General features: G+C 39.2%; 2 protein-coding genes across 3 annotated transcripts; one reads left to right on the top strand and one right to left on the bottom strand.

Annotated features, from left to right (window-relative positions):
* The first annotated feature begins 7,541 nt into the window (after positions 1 to 7,541).
* LOC104588420 (NPL4-like protein B) lies at positions 7,542 to 11,194 on the top strand. Of its 2 annotated transcripts, XM_019196145.2 has the most exons (3): positions 7,548 to 8,722; positions 9,743 to 9,807; positions 10,692 to 11,194. In XM_019196145.2, exons 1-2 carry the CDS (start codon positions 7,739 to 7,741, stop codon positions 9,794 to 9,796), a joined length of 1,038 nt encoding a protein of 345 aa, XP_019051690.1. In that variant the 5' UTR covers positions 7,548 to 7,738; the 3' UTR covers positions 9,797 to 9,807; positions 10,692 to 11,194. The 2 variants fall into 2 exon arrangements, with proteins under 2 accessions (XP_010244644.1, XP_019051690.1); XM_010246342.3 differs by lacking the exon at positions 9,743 to 9,807 and having other exon boundaries at positions 7,542 to 8,722.
* Positions 11,195 to 18,576: 7,382 nt separating this feature from the next.
* LOC104588418 (putative 1-deoxy-D-xylulose-5-phosphate synthase, chloroplastic) lies at positions 18,577 to 22,350 on the bottom strand. The gene is made up of 10 exons (XM_010246338.3): positions 21,992 to 22,350; positions 21,600 to 21,731; positions 21,331 to 21,495; positions 21,015 to 21,165; positions 20,553 to 20,824; positions 20,189 to 20,462; positions 19,793 to 20,100; positions 19,359 to 19,640; positions 18,986 to 19,270; positions 18,577 to 18,868 (listed from the first exon to the last, which is right to left on the bottom strand). The coding sequence occupies exons 1-10, from the start codon at positions 22,193 to 22,195 to the stop codon at positions 18,710 to 18,712; spliced, it is 2,232 nt and encodes a 743-aa protein (XP_010244640.1). The 5' UTR covers positions 22,196 to 22,350; the 3' UTR covers positions 18,577 to 18,709.
* Between the last annotated feature and the right edge of the window lie 207 nt (positions 22,351 to 22,557).

Raw genomic sequence — 22,557 nt, 5'->3', positions numbered from 1 at the left:
CAATAACCAGCTAGAACTAGAATCATCCTGAGGCTCACCCAGTCACTCCTTTTATTGTAGAAGCCTGGCTCTGTCGTGGGCAAGCGCGGCTGAAATCTGCCTTGCCCATTAATTCTTGAACTTCATTCTCGAGTGCTGATAATATTATCAGGGGTGTAAGTGGGCTACATTAGGTTGAGTTGAGGTCAATCCAAGGTTAAAAAAATCGACACATATTGGTCAATATATATATGCCCCTACAAAGACTGTATTGGGGTTTTGACCGGTTTAGGGGGTAGAGGAATCTTAAACCGCCCCCCCTAATTGGATTTGAAAAAATAAATAAATAAAGTACCGATACACCCCTACCGGCGTATCGGACGTATCAATATTTAGAAACTTGGGTCAACCCTAACCCAACCTAAGTTGTGAAACCCCCAATCTTGATCCAATTTGATTTATTGAAACCTCAATTCTTTCTTTCTTTTTCTGGTAAAAGAGGAGCTGCACAAGATGGGGGGTATTTCTTCCCTAAGCATTACATTACTGCAAATATACAATAAAGCACAAGGGAGATTAGAGATACAAAAGGAAGGAAGGTCGGGAGAAAGAGCTTGATGTGTCATCCAATCTGTTGCTTGATTTGTTTTTTCTGAAGGAGTGGAAATAGGAGACTCCACAATTCAAAATATCAGCCATCCTTGAGCATTCGCGAATGATAGTCTTTAGCTTCCAAGGGATATCAATCTTCTTTTTGAGGCAGGAGATGACAAGGAGAGAATCACCTTCAAAACAAAGGGGTTAGTTCTTGAAATTAGGAGCAGGGTTATGAGCTTCCCAAGCCGCCCAAGCATCAGCAACATTTATAGAAGCTCTCCCAATAGCATAAGCTTTGGCATTTAAGACATTGCCTAAACCGTTGGTGGCAATGCAAGCAATCGAACAAGCCCCACCCTCACTTATACAAACATCAAAATTTATTTTTAAAAGAGCCAGTTCTTGGGTCTTTCCACACAATAGGTTTCCACCATTTTAGGCTCTTTGTATTTCTAGTATTTGTCAATGGAGACACATCTTTATAGGAGCTTAAAGCTCTACTAATAATATTTGACGAGGAATAACTTGTATTATTGAATGTTTTCTTATTTCTATTTTTTCCATATAAACCAAAGAATGAGATTGTATTTCTCTTACGACATGGACTTCTCTAGATTAGTCACATCACTTAGGTTGGATTGTGATGAGGGTGGATTTGGCCCTCCAATGACATTGAAACATGGCACCTCATGACAAATAGGTGCAGTCCGGCACCTCACAGGCAGCTCGCCACCAAGCAGATCGGCACCTCACAGGCAGCTCGCCACTAGGCAGTTCGCCACCAACCAGGCCGACACTTCACAGGTAGCTCGGCACCTCACAGGCAGCTCGCCACCAAGCAGCTTGCCACTAGGTAGTTCGCCACCATGCAGCCTGGCACCTTACGGGTAGCTCGCTTCCCAGTCAGACCGACCGCTGCGTGGTAATTCCAAGGATCTCACCATCGTACCCTGCATCTTACGGGATCGTACCTTGTAACGGCTATATTAGCTCACCCACTCCCCAATTCAGGCAGAAATGGGCAACCTTACCGGTTGGTGGCGTTATCCCCAACTAACACAGAAACAGATTCCATCACAGCGGGGATCCAGAAACTACTCTACCAAACCCGCGAGGACTCCAGTATATAAAGACCTCATCCCCCCAGGGGTGAGAGGATGCGTAATCTCTGCTCTCTAGCTCTCTCATTCTCTAATATCATTTTCAGCTCACAACTAAGTGCTAACTTAGCCATCGAAGTGACCTCGCCGGGTAAACACCCCCGGGTTCTCTGATTCAATTCTTGCAAATCAACCAAGTCCGTCGTCTACAAAGATGAGTAGATCATCTCCTGCAAGGGGCAGTCGGGTTGCGCTACACTAGGCAGCTCCACTTCGGCCTCTGAGTCATCGTCCACTTGGGAGCAGACCAAATGACGAGGTACTTAACCAAAAAACTGATACGTGATCCAAAAATCGATTCTTTAGATTGGATTTTCAGGTCAGACTTGAATTAGAAGACTTATTTACTTTATTTTGTAGGGTTAGATTGGACAATACTTCAATCTTAGCCAATCTCTAAGTCATAGGGTTCATAATTTTTAACCCTAACCACAAACTAAACTTTTTGGGATGGATTTAAGATGGACAATACTTCCCCCATAGATGCACCATAGAAAATTTCACCTGGTCTCCATTTTTCATTCTCCCTTTTATCTCTTGGCCCTCAAGAGAAAATTCCTGGCTCTACCACACTGATTGTAACCAAAGTTTACAGTATCAACACGATATGCCCTGTATTGGATGTATCATATTGTATCAAAGAGCAATTGATACTCAAAATATGAAAGATTGGGGATAATGGGTATTTTCAGGGGGTAGAAAAAACCTAAGACTAACCACCTAGCCAATTTTGGGAGTTGGGATCTTTTCCCTACAAATAACAGTTCCAACACATTCTATGATCTGTGTCCACACATCTCATATATCCTATGGTGAGATGTGCACACACAAATCATCTTGGAATGTATTGGAATGGTTTTTCGTTGGGAGGAGATCCATATTCTTTTTCTTTGGGTTGAGAAAATGCTCATGAGCGATGGATTGATGCAGATCTGTACCCTAGGAGATGAATGAAAAGGTTAGGGATATGCTACCAACAAAACACTACCAACCCTGCCCCCAATATTGGGAACATCTCACTAGTCATTCATGGGGAGATGTTAACACTTTTGTTCCCCCTGGACATTTGTCTCTCGTAGGTTTAGAAAGTTGGCTTGTCTTCTAGTCCTTAGCCTACAAAGATAAATGGAAAATAAAAGGGGTCATGATCTCCTGCTTGGTGTAAAAGCCAGTTTGCTATCTTCATATTCCTTGCAGTTTCTTCATTGGCAAGAGAATGCATTGATCAAGGAAGGGAATCATATACTTTATTGAATGGCAAGAGACTACATTGATCATGCAACTTTGTACCTATGATTGCATTTCTCAAAACAAGATTGAGGCAGCCTGTGTGTGCGTGTGATATACATTTGTTAACCACATAATTTTTCGAGTAAATAGTTTTTAATTAATTAGCTCAATGAACTTACAGTAGGAGGAAAATTTGATCACCATGCCCATTTCAACTTTTAAGTGCTTGGAATGAATTTGATATTTACTTTAAAGGTTCTCGTGACGGACGACATGTTTATGCATATCTACAGGCCATGATCCATGTCCCATGTGATTAGGGAGTCCTAATCTGCTCCTCACGCTGACATGGCAGCATGTCTCATCTGCACATTTAGGAATATCTCCTGTACTTGTATATTATTATTGAGGGGAGATGTTCTCAATACATGGTGGGAAGTGGTCATGAGGTCGGTGTGAGGAGCAAATTCACCAATTGGTCCAATCCGACCTGGCCCAATATGAGCATTACATATAGACTAGGTCCAATCCAATCTAATAAAAATATTTTGGACCATTAAGTTTGGATTGGTCCAATTCAATATATTTTACCAACCTATTCCAATTGGGTCCAACCAAACCCGGTCTATTGGCATCCCTACTCTTATCTTATGCCAATGGACTAGATATTAATTCAACCTGACATAATCCAATGTGAATTCATTACAAGTGAACCAGGTCCTCCACTCCATAAATACTTTGGACCATTAGGTCTGCATTGGTCCAATTCAAGTTGTTTTTTATTTGGATGGGATTCAACCTAAACTCGGTCCACTGACCATTGACACCCTAAAAAAACTTATGAAATTTGGGGCTTTGGCGGGAATCCTTAAGATGATCTAAGCAGGAATAGTCTAGAAGAAAGAAAACAATGCAAAGGGTAATTTTGAAAAGATCAAGTATAGTTAACAGGAGGTTCAAGTATAATTTATCACAAACGTGAGGGAGGTTTTTACAAAGGTCAAAATTCAGGGAAGGTTTATAAATAATTTAATATTGGAATGGTAATTTGTGCCAATACGGGAGAATTCAGGTCTACTACCAACCAAACGCTCAAAACACTTTACCAACCGGCCATTGCAGCTGCACATTGTGAACATCTTCCATGAATGTCAAGGGTGATCTTCTCAATGTGCAACTACAATGGCATATTCATAAAGAGTTGGGGAGCGTTTTGTTGGTAAAGGGGGCAATGGCCTGTTCGTAAAGTGTTGGGGGCATTTTGCTGGTAAAGGGGGATGGTTTAGGTTTTTCTTAGGAAAAAATCCTGATCAGTACCTTGAACTTTGGGGGTTGTGTCTAATTAGTCCCCAGACTTTCAAATGTGCCTATGTAGTACCCCAAACTTTTAGAATGTGTCTAATAGGTCTCTACCATTAATAGTCCGTCAGTTATCTGCACCCTGATCATTACCCCGAACTTAGGGGGTTGTGTCTAGTTAGTCCCCGGACTTTCAAATGTGTCCATGCAGTACCCCAAACTTTTAGAATGTGTCTAATAGGTCTCTACCATTAATAGTCCGTCAGTTACCTGTAGGGGTGGAGCCAGGAAATTGTTATAAGGGGGGTCAAAACATAAATGAAGTATGGATGGGCCCATAGGGGAGGCCAACCATTGAGATGGAGAGTGGAGAGAGGAGAAAATTTACATGGAAATCTGTTTTTCAGTGGGGAGCTTCTGAACCATAGGGGGGGCCATGGCTCCCCTAGGTCCCCCCTTGGCTCCGCCCCTGGTTATTTGTATCACGTGATTACATGTGCCACTTAAAACTTTTTTAAATGTCAAAACTACCCTTTGAAAGAGACACTATTCATTGTCTTCTGCCTTCAAAGAAGACATTGTTCATTGTCTTCTACCTTGAGACTGAACCGGTTGTTGCTATGATGATAGCGATGATACTCTCCAACTGCATAGTATCATGCATTCACCATCACCCCATGAATCACTGAGTGCCCCAGTAGCATATAGTACAAGTTGCCTATCGCGTGCAGAGGGACTGCATGCATCATATACATTTGGTCTACATACTTCATCGTCAACAACTCCCCTGTGTGATCTCTTGCCCACCATGGCTTTAGCTCCAATTGATTTGAACCACCCCCAACATCCAACAACACTGGGTTTCTAGATTCATACTTCTCTTTTTGTGCATCACTTCTAGGTATCAAATCCTGCCCCGCCCCTCCGCCACCACAACCACGGCATGCCCATTTTCCATCTTGTCTTTTGGTTTACACTTATTGATCTACTGTTTGATTGAGACTGACGTTGCCAAGAAAAAAAATCCTCTTTTTTCCTTTTTTTTTCTTTTAGTCTAAGAAACGATAATTTGGACAGACCAAACCAGTCTCTCACCTACCCACCACACTAAACAACCTACATCCATCCAAACTTGGCGGTCTTAGGGGTGTTCCGTAGTGTGGATGAGAAATTGGTGGGTGTGGACTAGACCTGTTCATGGGCCGGGCCGGGCTCGGGCCAGGCTTTTACTCTTTATTAATAGAAAAATGTTAGGCCCGAGCCCGAGCCCGAGCCCGGCTCGACCAACGGGCCTACAACTTGGGCCCAAGCCCAGCCCTGATAAAAAGCCCGAAGCCCAACCTAATAAAAGAAATTTGAATTTTTCCCTATTCAAATGGACATTATCTATTTTAATTCAGATATTTTTTCCCCTATTTAAATGAACAATGGGCCTACAAGTGAATCAACAACCTTCTTGAATCAAAAAAATTATTCAAATGGACATCGCATAGGGTTTTTACTTAGGTTTTAACTATAGGTCGGGTCGGGTCGGGCTCGGGCCGGGCTATTTTGGCAAAGCCCGAGCTCGGCTTGAATTTTATGCGGGCCGGGCTTTTTGGCCCGAGGTTAAGTTCGCGGGCCAAAAAGCCTGTTCAAGCTCGTCCGGGGGCCGGGCCAACCCGTCAGGCCACCCGGCCCATGAACAGGTCTAGTGTGGACCAATCCACACCACACCCTGTGGCAATGACTAATCCACACCACACCATAGTCAACAATTGTTCTGAATTCGTGGACAAACTGTGTGGATTGCAGTGGTGTTCTGTAGCCTGGTGTGGACTTTTGATTCCATGCATATCATATACATTTTATGAATGGTATACACAGTTAATCATAAATATCTAATTTTTGCATTTTATATGATAAATATTTTGAAAAATGCATCAATGAATTAATATTAACCAATAAATATTATTTTTTTATAAAACAATAGTAAAATAATTAAAAAAAATAAAAAATATATTTTAAATATTTTAAAAAATATTATTTTATTGATAAAAACATTAAAAAATTTAAGTAAAATAATTAATATTTTATTGACAAAAATATTAAAAATAATATTTAAACAATTGATAAAAGAAATTTTTACAAGATAAGCATGGCATCTAACGATTTATGCAAACTAAAATTTGTTGTAGGGTTTCAAAGAAACTTGTAAAGAATGAGATAAAAAATAAACCGTGGAGGGGACGCTTCCACGAGTTTTTCCCGTTGACGTTATATTGGGGTGTGAATAGGACCAGTCCATGCTATATTGGGGTGTGGCGTGGAACGATCCCGTCCACACCCAGTCAAATGGGTCTTCATCCCGTAGATGGGACCGAAATGAAGTGGTGTCGAACACCACCTTAGCCGCCACCAATTAGTCATCAGATAGTTGAAGTCACGTGCCTTATTGCATGCGGGAACCAAACGATACTGGGCTTAATTAGCCTAATCCCAGTCTTAGGAGTAGAACTGGAGAGGATTAGAGCTTTAATTGGGACTGCAGAATTAATATACATTTTTACCAAATTGCGTAGAGATGGTAGACATCAAACCAAGAAAATAGTGAGAAGAGAGAAAGAAGGAGAAGACCGACTGACCTTGTGACCGAGAGGAAATTCTCCCCGGACAGGCCAAAGCCCTCGACGAACATAGCTATCGGCAGCCGAGATCCTTCTAAGGACATCAAGCAACAACCCAACAGAATAATCGACGACATCCACCAAGAATGTGCTCCTGGTGTTGGCGACGGCTATACCCCTTCGATGGCACTCCCCCAAGCTTGAGAAGTTCAATCCGAGTCTCTTGGGAGTGCCTAATTGATTCACTGAATAGGGGGGGGGGGGATTCGTTGCCTGCTTGGACAATGAATAATTCTTCTATCAAAAGGTGACGGGCTGTTAACGATAGAGACCTATTAAATATATTTTAAAATTTTAGGGACTAACTAGATACAATCCTCAAAGTTCAAGATTTTCCCTTTTTCTTATACGAAGAAAGAAGATAAAGAAAATAAACGTGAAAGAATGGACTTCGGGATCTCCCGCCTACAATAACTCTATCCATACCTACCCGTAAAACACTATCTCCTTGTAATGAGGGAAAAATGGCAAACTTTCCGTTAGCCAGACGTTTCTGACAAGGGAATCTTTGTCAAATTCAGAAACTAGATGGTGGTTTAAGCATTTATTACCAAGCAGAGGACGGTTTAAGTATTTAACCCTTTCTTTCTCTTTCTTACGAGAAAGAATCAGAATTACTTCGATAGTTTGAATCCTAATCACTTACAACTGACTGCACCGATATTCGATCGCATGGATTCTGTAGATTACTTACAGCATACTTCATGCAAAAAAGATGTCTATAAAATCCCACCCATAGAACCAGAGATAAATACTGAATTCTATCTCCCTGCTAATCGCTAGACAGTAGACACAGCGCCAGCGAAGATGATGATGATCAGGGTTCGTAGCAGAGATGGTTTGGAGCGAGTCACCGTCGACAATCCTCGTACCACCGTCTCCGCCCTCAAGACCTTAATAGAGAACCAGCTTAGGGTTCCTGTCTATAACCAAACCTTATCCACCAACCGGAATTTGCTCCTCGCAAAAACCCCACATGACCGTCGTCGCTTCACTGACATGTCTGACCCCCAAACATCCATCTCTTCTCTAGGAATCTCGCACGGTTCCATGGTTTACCTGGCTTACGAGGGCGAACGATCCGTCGCCGGGCCCGCTTTCCATCGGGCGGGCTCGTTCGGGAAGAAGATGACCATGAACGATCTCATTGCCAAGCAGATGAGGATTACGCGCCAGGAGAATCCGCATTGCGATTCCGTTTCCTTCGATCGGGATGCCGCCAATGCTTTCCAGCATTACGTGAATGACTCGCTCGCCTTTGCTGTTAAACGAGGAGGGTTCATGTATGGTTCGGTACTGGAGGGCGGAAAGGTTGAGGTGAATTTCATCTACGAACCGCCGCAGCAAGGGACGGAGGGAAATTTGATTTTGTTGAGGGACCCTGATGAGGAAAACCTAGTTGAGGCGATTGCATTGGGGTTGGGAATGAGGAGGGTAGGGTTTATATTCACGCAGACGATCGGGCAGAACAAGAAGGATTATACTCTGTCGAATTCGGAGATACTACAGGCGGCAGAGCTTCACGGGCAGAGTGGGCTCAAGGAGTGGGTTACGGCGGTGGTTAAATTGGAAGTGAATGAAGATGGTGGTGCAGACGTGCATTTTGAGGCGTTTCAGATGAGTGACATGTGCGTTAGACTGTTCAAAGAAGGGTGGTTCGAGACGGATTGTGGAGAAGGATTTGATCCCAAGCTCTCTCGGATGAAGAAGGATGTGATGGTCGGAGTGAAGGACACCAAGGAAGTCGACAACGATTTCTTCTTGGTGGTGGTGAAGATTGTGGATCATCAGGTGCGTTTTTTTCAGCTATCAAAATTTGTTGTTTTAGTGTTCCCTTTAATGTATAACCTTTTTCGATCTGTCTTCACCTATTCTGTTCTGAAATTTTCACTATTATTGCAGTATGATATTCATCTAGTTGAAATAGCCAGATATCATACTATATATCAAATTATCAATTGTAGTTGCATAAAACCAAGGGGATTATAAACTACATTTTTCTCTTTTAATGCAATCCAACATAGAAAATTAAATAACAGCCAGGTTAGTTAAGATTGAGGATATCAGCTGCATAGAGTCATAGACTTTAAGAAGCAACCAGGCAAATATGCATTGTTCTCTTCAATACCAAACTTTCAGAAATTATTAAGTGACATATGATAGTGCATTGCCTTTGCCAGTAGCCAACTGGAAAAATGTGAGCTTTGTGGGTTCAATTAAATGCTCACCCACCAAGGTAGTAGCAGCTAGCAGGGTAGGAATCATCTTTTGATTACCAACTGGAATAACAGATTAGGAAGATAGGATGGGTATGACTAGGTATCTGTATAGATTATGGGGGTGTTTGCCAAATGTATGAATTTTCTTTTCAAAACAAAAACAATATTTTTTTCCTGACATTGCAGTTGTTTTGTTTTTGAAAAACAAATCATACATGTCAGCAAACACCCCTCTGTTGCAAAGACATCCCCCCAACCCCCCAAATATCTGGTTTATTTTTTGTACTGAAGATCTCATTTTTTGTCCCAGCATGTGTCAAATTCTTGCTGAACTGGGTTGTAAGTCATTGCAAGGAAAACTTTATGATTATAATACCATGCATATAAAAATGGTATACCATCACTATTACAAGGACTTCTACTCTGAGGTGTTACTGCTAAAGTTGACTTGCAGAAATGCTACTATCCATAGTTGAGACTTGATGCTATGTGTGTGGCAGTTGCTTTTGTTGATATCAAGTGGGTATTGTGATTTTAAAATTATTTTTTACGAGGCTATAAGAAAATGTGATTTTAGAAAACCTTCTGACAGGGTGTTCTTTGGAGGTATCTAAAAGTCGGGGGAAATTTCAGGCATTACCTATAAAGTGAGGGGAGGTATATTAGCAAAGTAAAATCTGCAAACTTGCATAATTTGTAATGGAGGAATCCTAATGGGTTCTTTGATTTAATTTTTTTTTCTGGGTAATTCTCTTTTTATATTGCCATTTCATATTTAATGACATAAATGAGAGGGTTTGCTGGTTGGTTCATTTAGTAAAAGAGTCTAAATGACCCATCAAACATCCAGATGGGAAATTAGTACGGGGTTCTACTTCTACCAATAGAAAAACCTTGGGGCTCAAAAGGAGTCCCTAAATTCCTCTTATCATCCTATATTCATGGGTTGGCCAAAAGACCTTGCCATGTGTTACAGAGAGACTCTTCTTTATTTGCACCTTTTAAATTGAAAAGACAATTGAAAATTGGGAGGGCTATTATCAATCAAATTCCAATTCAATATTGAATAGAAGGTGTTTGCCAATGTGTAGGTTTTGTTTCTCAAAACAAAAACTGCCACAACAGCAAAAAATATATTGATTTTGCTGAAGTGGTTGTTGTTTTTGTTTGAAAAACAAAGCTAATCATGTTGCCAAAGTTCCAAGCACCCCTTAGAGTGCAAGATTCAACACATGACCAACCCAGAGGTCCCTTGTCTGATGAACAGTCTTGATTGCCACATATTTGATATTCCTCTCTGAGGAAGCTCTCTTCTTGACCCGATTGGGAAATCTTTATCCATAATATGGTTGCATTCTGGATAATAGGTGGACATGACCCCTTTTCCGTCAATCAACATTCTCTTCCTTCACACTCTCCTCCCCCAACCCCCCCCCCCCCCACCCCCCCAAAAAAAAGCCCTTTTGTCTTTTGTTTTGCACCCAAAACTGAAAACGATCAGCACTGAAGGATTAACTAACTGTACTTGTATGCTGGTGCAGGGGCCACTCTCATCGACCTTTCCCATTGAAAATAGGAATTATCCGGTGACTATGAAGGCACTAAAGAATCACCTGGATCGGACAAAACGCCTTCCATTTGTGAAACGAATTTCTGACTCTCACCTGCTGCTTTTGGTAGCTAGGTTTTTGGACATCAGTTCAGATGTTCCTGCATTGGCAGGGTGCGTGCAGGCACAAACAACAGTGCCAGAAGGTTACCAGCTTCTAATCGAGTCTATGGCCAGTGCTGCTTGACACAGACTTCATTCAGTCTGGTTGTTCAGATAAGTATGGCTGAATATGTTAGCATGTTTTGTGGAATTCTCCCAATCAAGTAATCTCCATTTGCATTCTGGCATTTTAAATGTCATCAAAAATTGCGCAGCTGCTTTGTAGATTGTAGGTCTCATTGTATAGATATAGAGCAAAGCAAAGGGTTGTAATTTATCTACTTGTCACTGGATATTTATATTTTCTATAAGTAAGAAGTAATATTGGTATAATTGTAGCTCAATGTGGTCAGAGATATCTAAAGCCGTCAGAATTGGAGTCTGGTGCTCTGGTGCCCAAAATTGAACTGGTAATTTTGCATGGACTCGTAAGATCTTTGATGATATAAATCAGGAATTAAATTCTTATGAGCTTTTTCAGTCTCACTCTTTCTGATCATTCATTGTCTAAGGATGTTGGGTCTTTTCAGTTTCTTTATGTTCTGAAAACCAGACGAGGTTGGCCAGTTGAACCCCTAAAACCGTTAGGGTCTTCATCTTCGGGCAATGGTCGTCATGGTCCCAACTCCCAAGTAGGGGTGACCATTTTCAGCCTGACCTGGAAAGCCCAGCCTAGCCTGACCCGGAAATTCCAGGCTTGGGCCTAGGTTAGGTTTTGTGTTCAGGCTCAGGCCCAGAAATTTTACCCGCAACATACTGTATAATATAAAACATTATATATCATATATTACAAAACAAGGTTTTTAAAATCGAACCGGACAACAAACCGATCAGAGGTCTGGTTCTCAGGTTGAACGGTCCGACCATTCGAACCAGACAGATGGCCTGTTTTAATAAAAAAATGGTCAAAACCATTGGATAGATTGGACGGTTCAACTGCCCGGGCCAGTGGTTTATTGACCAAATCAACAGTTTTTGGCAAAATAACAATTATGGGGTAAAATGGAACCGATCACCTGACTAGTTCCCAGTCACAGGCGCCTACCAGATCTGCTCCTCACAACTGGCGCCTCACAGGATGGAGGAGTTTATCCAAGGAGATCGGATCTGCTCCTCACAACTGGCGCCTCAAAGGCACATCCATCGTGCATTGGAAACATCTCCTGTACTTATTAATTATTATTCACGGCAAATGTTCCCAATGCACGATGGATGTGCCTTTTTGAGGCACCCATTTGTGAGGAGCAGATCCCGGCTCCTATCCAATAGCATTTTCTCGGTCGAGATGCTGTCAAATTAAAATCAGATATAAAACAATTCATTAGATGAAGCACTTCAGGAATCCAGGCAGACCTATTCATATTTAATTTACCAAGAGAAGCCTAAAAAAGAGCATAACCTATAATTTCAAACAGATGGTCTGTGTTGGTGGGAGAAATCTAAGGTCACATTCTGGGGTTGCACAGGGACAAAAACAGCATGTACTAACTAAGTAGCAAGCATCTTCTTTTCATTTTTCAATCACTATAACATGGCAGTTTTGACTGCTTGAAGGATAGCAATACTCATGCCATGCAAAGTAGATGGAAATCTTCACTGGTTTTCTAGGTCAAAGGTAAAGGCAATGACTGTGTATGTCAAACTTGTATGATATTGGAAACAATTCTTTATGCCTAACAGGGGAAGAGAAACATAAGAGGTTGTAGATTTGTTAAACTAAGAATTTGCAAGAACAGCTTTTAGAATCCAGAGAGGCACAGAGGACATGAATTGAAGATGAGAATCATTAATTGGGGGGGGTAAACACTAAACAGTACATTACATGCAATAGTTACAAGGTAATCCAGAAAATCTGGCAAATCATAGTTGAGATCAAATCATCCCCCACAACGTCCCACAACACATCCCCATCGTGTATTAAGAACATCTCCCATGATAATAATAGAAATGATGATGTCATCGTTAGAGAAAAATGTTCAATCTTTTAAGTAGTTCACTGTCGTATCCTGAGGCTCAAATTCTATATAGGATAGAATACGCTAAGGTATATAATCTTTAAGTAGTTCAGCCAAAAAAATATAAATAAGTATATTGATGCATGGGAAGCTTCTCTTGAAAGAAGTCCAGGTGCCATCAACCACGTATGAAAAAAACACTCCCCAAAGTTCTCCATGTATAAATACTTCTTTCTACAAAGATACAAATATAAATCTAGCTGTACATTGAGAACATCTTCCCATGAATTATAACATACTAACATGTAACTATTGGAGATCTTCTCAATATGCGGCTGTAGTAATGTCTAATGCATAGGTAGGTGTGAGTAGGATTCTTGTGAATAGAAGATCTGAACTCCAAATATATTGAGCTAGGGAAACAAATGTTGAACACATTTATTCAAACCCAACAAGGAACTCTTCCAAAAGTACAATTTTTTGTTTTTTTGTTTTTTTTTTTTCTGCACAAAACAATGAAAAAGCTTAGCAAATTCTCATCTCAAACAGTAACACATGATAACATATTTACAGATAGGAGGTCCAAGGTTTTCTGTCGGTTATACAATAGAGTTAATATTCAAGAATTACCCCTAAGGCTCAGTTTGGAAGGAATACAAATACAAATTTCTAGAGTACAAACACATACAAAATACAAGGTTTTACACTCTACAAATTTGCATTTGTACTCCTTCCAGACTGAGCCTAAAAGCTAAAGGGCTCATTCGAACCATCTATTCTCATTACAGGAAGTTAGTTTTTGTTTCATCAAGCAAAAAACGAATGATAAATTGTCATAAATTTTTATTGAAAATAAGGCATACAGACACTAGTTTTGATAATATCTAGTTTATTTGTTATGAATCCATTTACAAAATACAAAAAGTTATTTTATGTTTTATCAAGCAAAATACAAAAGGTGTCTATCATAAATTTTCATTGAAAGTATTTAATTAGATACTTAGATTCTTTACATTCTATCATTGTATTATTATGGACTCTATTTTCCCTAAAATAAATAATTTGCTTTTACAAATTCAAATTATAATTTTTATTTTGTTGATCACCTTTATTTCTTTGCCTTAATCAAAACCTGTTGGAAATACTATTATTCTTACGAGTTCTTATTTGTTATAGGTTTTTTCATATGATTGTACATGCATTTTGTTGTGTTTATTTAATATTTTATCTATTTTTTATATTTCTAAATATATTATTATTATTTTTATCTCTGCATTGTTTGGATGAATAAAATTACTTTTACATTTATATTTTCTTTTTTAATGGTTGTTTCTTATAGAAGATTGGTGTTAAATGGTTTGCTAATTTTATGGTTTTTTTTTTTTTCAAAGGGGTGAGGTGTATCTATTTCTCTTAAAATGTTTTAATCTAAATTTTTATTTTAATTACTCAAATGTTATGTTGATGTTATGATAATGCTGGTCTCCATTAATCAAAGGTCCTAGACCTGCCAATAATGAGGGTGACACGATGAAATCATATAATTTAGATGTTAGAGAAGGCTTAAAAAGACTATTGTTGATACTAATTTATTTTTGTATTTTGTCCCCTTATAGGAAGAAGAAATGAAGATGAGGGATAAAGCTAGATGAAAATAAACTTCTTGACTTCATATTGTTGTCCCTCAATTGATGAACAAAAAAGTTGTATTCATAAAAACAATGAGGTAGACTACATAAGGTTTTAAATAGATAAAATTACAATAATTTTGATTAAATAACTAATAAGTCAATAACTTTGCTTTAATATTACTAATAAACTTAATAATAATTCAATAGGGATAATTTAATTGGTTGCTTGATTTATGAAATCTTGTTTGATGTTTTAAAAGAGCAAATGATTAGAAAATTACAAAATATTTAAGGCAAACAAACAATCAATGCACTACAAATTTTATATTAGATAGATAAACTTATTATATGATATACAGAAAACAATCCTTGTACAAAAAGGTTATGTACGTAAGATATATAATTTATCAAACCCAAAAAACTACTAACAGAATAATTTCCCAAGCCACCTACCCTCTTTACTAAATCCTTTTTTAACATGGTTTTCAAAACCGGACTGGACTGGATGGTCGGATCAGAAAAACCGGAAATCGGTCAGTTCAAAACTAGGTTTTTGCCAAAAAAATATTGATTTGGTTAGTAAATCGCTGACCCGATCGATTGAACCGTACGAATCATTCAACGGTTTTAACCATTTTTAATTTTTTTAATTTTTTGCCAGAATGGACCTGAGAACTGGACCCTTGACCGATTCATTCTCCAAATCAGTTAAAAAAAACTTGCTTTTTAAAACCCATGTACCTAAGAATCTCTTCTTATCACACAAAAAACACAACTCTATCCTAACCTAACCTCATAAAATTAAAGGTATCCATCTACTTGTAAAAAAAAAAAGGATATAAGAATTTGGGGTGATTGTCATGGAAACATTACAGTTAAATTGGCCTATAACAGTCTAAGAGTAGAAGAACTATAAATCCAATTATTAATAAATAATTAAAAGTCAAGGAAAATACAATATTGCAAAAAATCAAAATATTTCTCTCCACTTGTCAAATGATACTCATGTTTGAAAGTATAAATTATATATATTCATAGCTTTCATCAATAATGGATACAACACAATTTCTTCCATTTGATTTTGTACTAAAGAGATAAGAATAAAAACATTGCTCCAAGTTTTCGGGCTTAGTCAAGCGAGAAAATTATGTAAAAACAGAACTTCACCGGTAAAGTCTCTAACATATGTTTATCTTTTAGATCAATCAATGTTATTACTATAATTAAATTCGATTCAAATTTAATTAGATTATAATATAATAATTTTGTTATATGATGGGTTATAAGAGAATGACTAAACAAAAATGCTAATAGAAAATGGAAAGAGAGTAAAGAAGTAAAAAAAAGTAAAGAAACTTTCTCCCCTACCACCAAGGATTAACCAAAAGTGGGACATTCAAAATAAATTTTTATATGGTAATGAAAATTTTTAACAATTGCCCTCGCTTAGATTTTAAAAAATTTTAATTTTTTTTTTTACAATTGCCTCCACTCAAATAAAATAGTAGAGAGTTAATTTATTTATTTAATTTTGATAATGAGTAAGGGGTCAAATAATTACCATGTCACAATGATCAAAGGTTTAGAGTGAATGTATATCACTTATATCATTCATTGCTTTTTCGTCCTTTACTGGATAAGATGAAGGGGCATATTAAGATATGTTTGGTTTGAAGGAAAAGGTAAGAAAACCTATACAATTACCCTACTTTTTCCTTCAAACCAAACATAGCCTTAGTGGATTGCCAAGTTACAAAAGTATCAAAGTCAATGCTTGATTGGTTAGTTTTGCTAATCAAATTTAACATCTAACACTTGTACATGAACTCACCGGCCAAGATGTGTGTATAGTTTCTTTTTTGGATTCATTATTACTAAATTTCTTTTTACCTTCAGTACCATGAAAGAGGAGATAGAAGATAAATTGATTGGACAATATTAGTGCCAAACTGGGTTAAATATATGTTTTATTAGTTGGTGGTAGAAGTTTGGTAATGGATTTAAGCAAAAATGATTTATTATGGGTGAGGTGAATGGAGCACGTTTTTATTTATTATGCATAACTGGATTAGCATGTCTAATTGGATTTCCATTGATAAGAGCTTTCACCATCTGCTTTACACAAAGGACAAGCTTGAAGAGAAAATATCCATCAAGATTTCCTTTCCTTGTAGATTCACAATTGTGTTATTTTTTATAATAAATAAAACTTCAATAAAAAAATAAAAGAAAACATAAGAGAAAGGTTAATAGAAATCACCCAAGAAAAGAAAGAAGGCTACAACATCAAAAACAATTCACAACCTACAAGAACCCTAACCATGCAACAACACCTCACAAACGCATCAACACTTGACAACTCTTTTACATCACAATAACAACAACAACAACAAAAAACCACTTAGACAAGATTATTCCTTTTCATCAAGAACTTCTTCCTAACCATCTCTCTCAACCCACGTTTCTCCCCTTTCCATCATATTGGTCTTCTTATCTCTCTCCATTGTGTTAATTTTATCATGGTATACCTCCCAACAAAAAACTCTAATTTTGGGGGTTCAAGGGGTAAAAACCCCTTTTATTGCAAGTCTATGGTTGAAATATGGCTCCGTTTGTTTACTGGTAAATAAGTTTGGGAAAGTTGGTCAATAGGTATCTTTTTCCCATTAACCAGCTTTACAATATTCTTTTTGTATTTACTAATGGGCCCTATGATAAAATAAATTCCATTTTTCCGAGTAAAACTTACCCATCTTCTAAATGGATAAATAACTTTCCAAACTAATGAAAAATTTTATAAAGCAAATGAGACAATTTTATCTATTTTTATATTAGCTTTTTATAGATAAAAATGTGATTCGAGTACTTACATGAGAACCTTATAAATCAAAAAACCATGAATAAGTATAAATTACAAAAATACAAACCAACATGGCCTATATGACAAATCGCAACAACCACGCAACGGGTGTCACTCACTACCAGGGACATCTCATCTTTAGAAGTTTTGAAAAGCCATGGTAAGCTTAATAAAGACATGAAAAAATCATGGTGAATTTTAAATATTAAAATTGTGGTTGAGGCAAGAAAGCAACTAAACATGGAAGCATACCGGGTGGAAGGGAGAACTTTCACGGAACCTGACCCGTAAGTGGAGGGCCCTCAATAAATCAGTAGTGGACTCAATGACCATGCCCAAATGGGCCCTCCTAAAAATTAGTTTACGTGGATCACTATGTGTTGACCCTTTTTGAGTTTTTTCACACTTACAACTGTTCAAACCAAAGAGATTATAGGAATAGAATAGATTTTGAAGGATTTAAATTCTGATTCTAACTATAAACCAAACAACCCTTAAAAGGGAAATGGGGGCAGTTCCATTGAAAATAGACAAAAAATAAACAAAAATAAAGAGAACATTCTATTATTACGAGTTCATATTCACAGTCCATTGGTAATATCTCTGGTACTTGTATTGAAGGAATTTGGATCACCTACCAACGAATGCATTTGGGTCTCAGTCTCATGGTGAGATGTGTGGTATTGGATGAAGTCGGTAGGGGGTTAAAAGGTGTTTTGTTGGCGGAAGATGAAATCGGTAGGGGATTGGATCGTGTTTGTTGCCCTTCCCCCACCCCCCCGGAACAGGGGCGCCTCACATGCACATCAGAATATCTCCCATAAATAATAACTTATAAATACGGAAATGCATGGTACGATGTGCATGTGAGGCACAAGTGAGGCGCCCTGGTGTGAGGAGCAGATCCGGTCTCCCCCTTCCTCAACGACATTTTTTTTTCCTATTTACCCCTTTAATTTTCTGATTAGACTACGAATTAGAGGCAGAGTTGGTTCAAGATTTGATGCCAGAACCAGTGGAGTCGGATTCTGCTTGGCAATGCATTCCTAGAGCTCTATGATCCAAAGAAGGTTCGATTTATTGTGAATATAACTTGAAAGACATTCCCATTTCCACCAGTAATACAAGAAATCCTCAAAGTTCGACATCCTCGATTTTGATACCAAATAGTTGTTTGATCATCCTAATGGCATTGATGATGTATCTCACCATCTCTTGCAAGTTTAAGCTTTTCAAATTCTTTTCATTATTTCCATCATTGTACTGCAGTTTGAGGAAGCCAGATCTGTAATTTTCATTATTGTTAGAAATGTTTTTATGATTTACATGATACATGATCACTGGTGAAAATCAATTTCTATTTGTACATTGTTGGTGGGAGGCGTCACCATTTCTTCTTTATTTACTTTTCTATGACATTGATTTCAAGGGCTTCTCTCTTTTGTCCAAGGATGCTGAATACAGTTGCAGCAATTTGAGATGGTGTGAGGCCAGCTTCGGCCATCTGATCAGCTGGTGATCCATGGTCAATATACCGATCTGGAAGAACCAGAGGTCTCCACTGCACAGGAATTGCAAGCCACTATGTCAGTATATCATCCAGAGTTGAATTGATTCCCACAAATATTAACACATGAGACTCAAAAAGTGATCCAGTTCAATCATTTAGTCATCCTACCTTCAATTTTCCATCAAGAAGGCCGTTGAGAGCCATGAACTGAGCAACATGAGAACCAAAGCCCCCAATTGATCCTTCTTCAACTGTGATTAGAACCTCATGTGATTTAGCTAGGCTTCGAATGAGGGAATGGTCAAGTGGCTTGCAGAAGCGAGCATCTGCAACCGTAACCCGCAAGCCATGGTGTTCCACCAAAGAAGCTGCAGCTAAACAGCTTTGTACCGCTGTTCCATAACCCAGGAGTGCCACTCTTTCGCCCTCGATCAAAACGCGACCCTTCCCAACCTGTTAGGAAACTAGCAGATAGTTAACATTAAATCCTCCAACCCCAATTTGCAGGGGATAAATAACAAGGAAACACAGTTGAATTTACCTCCAGTGGGATGCCTTTGTTTCCTGGTGGCAGCTTAACACCAATCCCATTCCCTCTTGGGTATCGAAAACAACTCGGCCTATCATTGATGGCAGCAGCAGTAGCAACCATGTGATAAAGCTCTGCCTCATCTGAAGGGGCCATCACCACCATATTTGGAAGGCATGCCATAAAGGTGACATCAAAAGACCCAGAATGTGTCGGCCCATCAGCTCCCACCAGCCCTGCTCTGTCCAGTGCAAACCGAACCGGTAATTTTTGTAGATCCACATCGTGTATAACCTGTAACATGGAGTCCATCCACATTGAGCTTTACCAGAATTCAGGTTCGAATTCGAGTTCCAAAATAACAATTTATACAAAACTGAGGCTCTCGTCGTTAAACTAGTTAAAATTATTGATCAAGAAATCAAACAAAGAAATGGGTGACTAACTTGATCATATGCCCTCTGCAAGAACGATGAGTATATAGCACAAAAGGGCTTAAGACCTTCACAGGCCAGCCCTGCAGCAAAGGTAACAGCATGCTGCTCTGCAATTCCAACATCAAAGCACCGTGTTGGAAAGCTGTGTTGAAAAAGATTCAGGCCCGTCCCTCCACCCATGGCAGCATGGATGGCAACAATGTATTTGTCAGCCTCTGCTTCTGCAATCAAGGCCTGGGCAAAATATGCTGTGTAAGATTGGGTAGGAGTACTGGATTTGAATTGCTTTCCAGTGGCTGGATCAAACTTCACTACACCTGCAAAAGAAAACCCATCATGATAGTCTTAACTAGTCTGTTTCTCAAGTAATAAATTCAGCAATAAATGCAGGAATCCAGTGTTTACCATGGTACTTGTCTGCAGCTCTCTCGGCATATGGGTATCCCCGGCCTTTCTCAGTCACAACATGGATGAGGACTGGTCCAGTTGTACGTGTATTCTTAACCTCCCAGAGAATGGCCACAAGGTCATCAATGTTGTGACCATCAACAGGACCAATATAATAGAGACCAAGCTCTTCAAAGAGTGTTGAACCAGATCCACTGACCATTCCACGGGCATATTCATCAACTTTTGCAGCCAGTTTATGCATGTCTCCACCAATCTTTTTGGTAATTCCCTGCCACAACCTCAGTTGTAACAAAGATCAGATTCACAAGGGGGGGGGGGGGGTATGACAGATTAGTTGTTACTGGAAAGCTTCACTAACCTTAGCAACCTCCCTTAGTTCTCTGAGAGGCCTGCTGGACTGCAATCTACTAAGAGCACTGCTCAAAGCTCCTACAGGTGGCGCGGGCCCATCAAGAGTAGCTGTGGGTAGTGAAACTTGTCTGTTGTCATTGAGAATTACAATCATGTCTGAGTCTAGGTACCCAGCACTATTCATGGCTTCATAAGCTTGCCCTGCAGTCATAGCACCATCACCTATTACAGAAATCACACAGTTCTCTCTGCCCTTCAGGTCCCTACCAACAGCCATTCCTGTTTCCCAACAAATTAAAACCAAGAAAACTTATCAGAATCGATGACCAGACAACCCTGCTGAGGTTTCTGAAAGATTTGACCTCAGAAATCTAGTTGGGTTCAGGATAAAATTCACATGGAAGCTTTCTGTAACCCAAAACATTAAGGCACACATAGATATAGGATATGGAAAAGAATAAACAAATACCCAAGGCTGCAGAGATGCTAGTAGAACTATGACCCGTTCCAAAGCAATCGTAATCACTCTCTGAGCGTTTAGTGAATCCTGATAGGCCGTTTGTACGCCTAAGGGTCGGCATCTTATCTCTTCTCCCTGTTAGGATCTTGTGCGGGTAGGACTGCAGAGTGAAATGGGTATTATATTAGCAAATTCTGAACACGACCTTCTGTGTCTTCTTCGTCAGCAGAGATATAAAATACAGGAAACAAATTACAGAAAATAATCTCTACATGGAAGGAGGACTGAGGAGAAAGTAAACTAAATAAAGGGGGGAAGCGGCGACCTGATGACCAACATCCCATAGAATCTTGTCTTCTGGGCAATTGAACACATAATGAAGAGCCACAGTAAGCTCAACCACGCCAAGGTTTGAACCAAGGTGACCCCCCGTCTTAGAAACGCTGAAGATGATATCGGACCGCAGCTCATCTGCTAGTTGCATCAGTTCCTGCATGCAGTTACAGATGATAAATCGGTTTAGTGTGGAAACGACGGCATACAGCTTTTCCGATCCGTGAAACAAATACTGCATATCTTCGTTCATCTACGTACCTTGGTGGAGAGGTTTTTCATGTGGTTTGGATAATTAATGGTATCCAATAGAGGAGTGGGTGGTCTCTGTGAGTGATACTCCCCGCTTTCTGATAGTGATGCGCAGACACCATCTGGCCTTCTTCTCCTGACCTGCTCCAAATCAGACAACCAAAACAACCCATTTCTTTCAACAACTCTTGTCTCGAAAACCGGGACTTCGGAAGTAACAAAAGACTCAAAAAAATCTTGATGGGTTTTTCGTCAATTTCAAAATATCTAACTACCCACTATAAAAACAGGACAAAATTCGGGGAAATTTTCAAAATACAGAAAAAGAACCAGACCCAATTGTTCATGTTCATGTTCATTTTAGTTTACACGAGTCCTTTCAATGTAAAGAAATATCAGACCTTATTGTGTCTGTTTTGGAATTGGTGTGGAAGATCTGCTCCGCAGAACAGATGAGAAGAGAACGATATCGACTTGAGGGAATCTGAAGAAGCTACTTCTCTGGGTAAATGGAAAGGGAAAGAGAACGATGAGAGAGCCATTGGAGATACAATTGCAACAGTAGAAGCAGGGAGAACTAGAGAGAAACCCCGAAACTGAAACATTAACAACAAGATAATGAAAGAAGAAGGAGAAGAAGAAGAAGTACAGAGTTCAGATTCCTTGATGGAAGATGGGAGGAGGAGAATAATGAAATGGATCACTCCACCACAATTCCCACTTCTCTGCTCAGTGTAGGAGGAAATAATTGAAACGGGAGTGCTTGAATGAGATTTATAGAACTTCATGTTTGGTTTATTCAAGTGTGGGCCATGGCCCACCCAAATAATCGACTGGGCCTTTACGTAGTTTATCTCCATGCTGCCTCGGACCAATGCATGTGCAGCAGTGCAGACCAAACCAAAAGGGCACGTCTTCACTCATTGGACCACCGACCCTACCGACCACGGACCACGTAACCAGTCAT

The sequence above is a fragment of the Nelumbo nucifera genome, chromosome 3 (genome assembly GCF_055504915.1).
Source record: "Nelumbo nucifera cultivar China Antique chromosome 3, China Antique-T2T, whole genome shotgun sequence".
Taxonomy (NCBI): domain Eukaryota; kingdom Viridiplantae; phylum Streptophyta; class Magnoliopsida; order Proteales; family Nelumbonaceae; genus Nelumbo; species Nelumbo nucifera.
The sequence above is the reverse complement of the archived record's forward strand: the minus strand, read 5'-3'. Positions and strand labels throughout refer to the sequence as shown.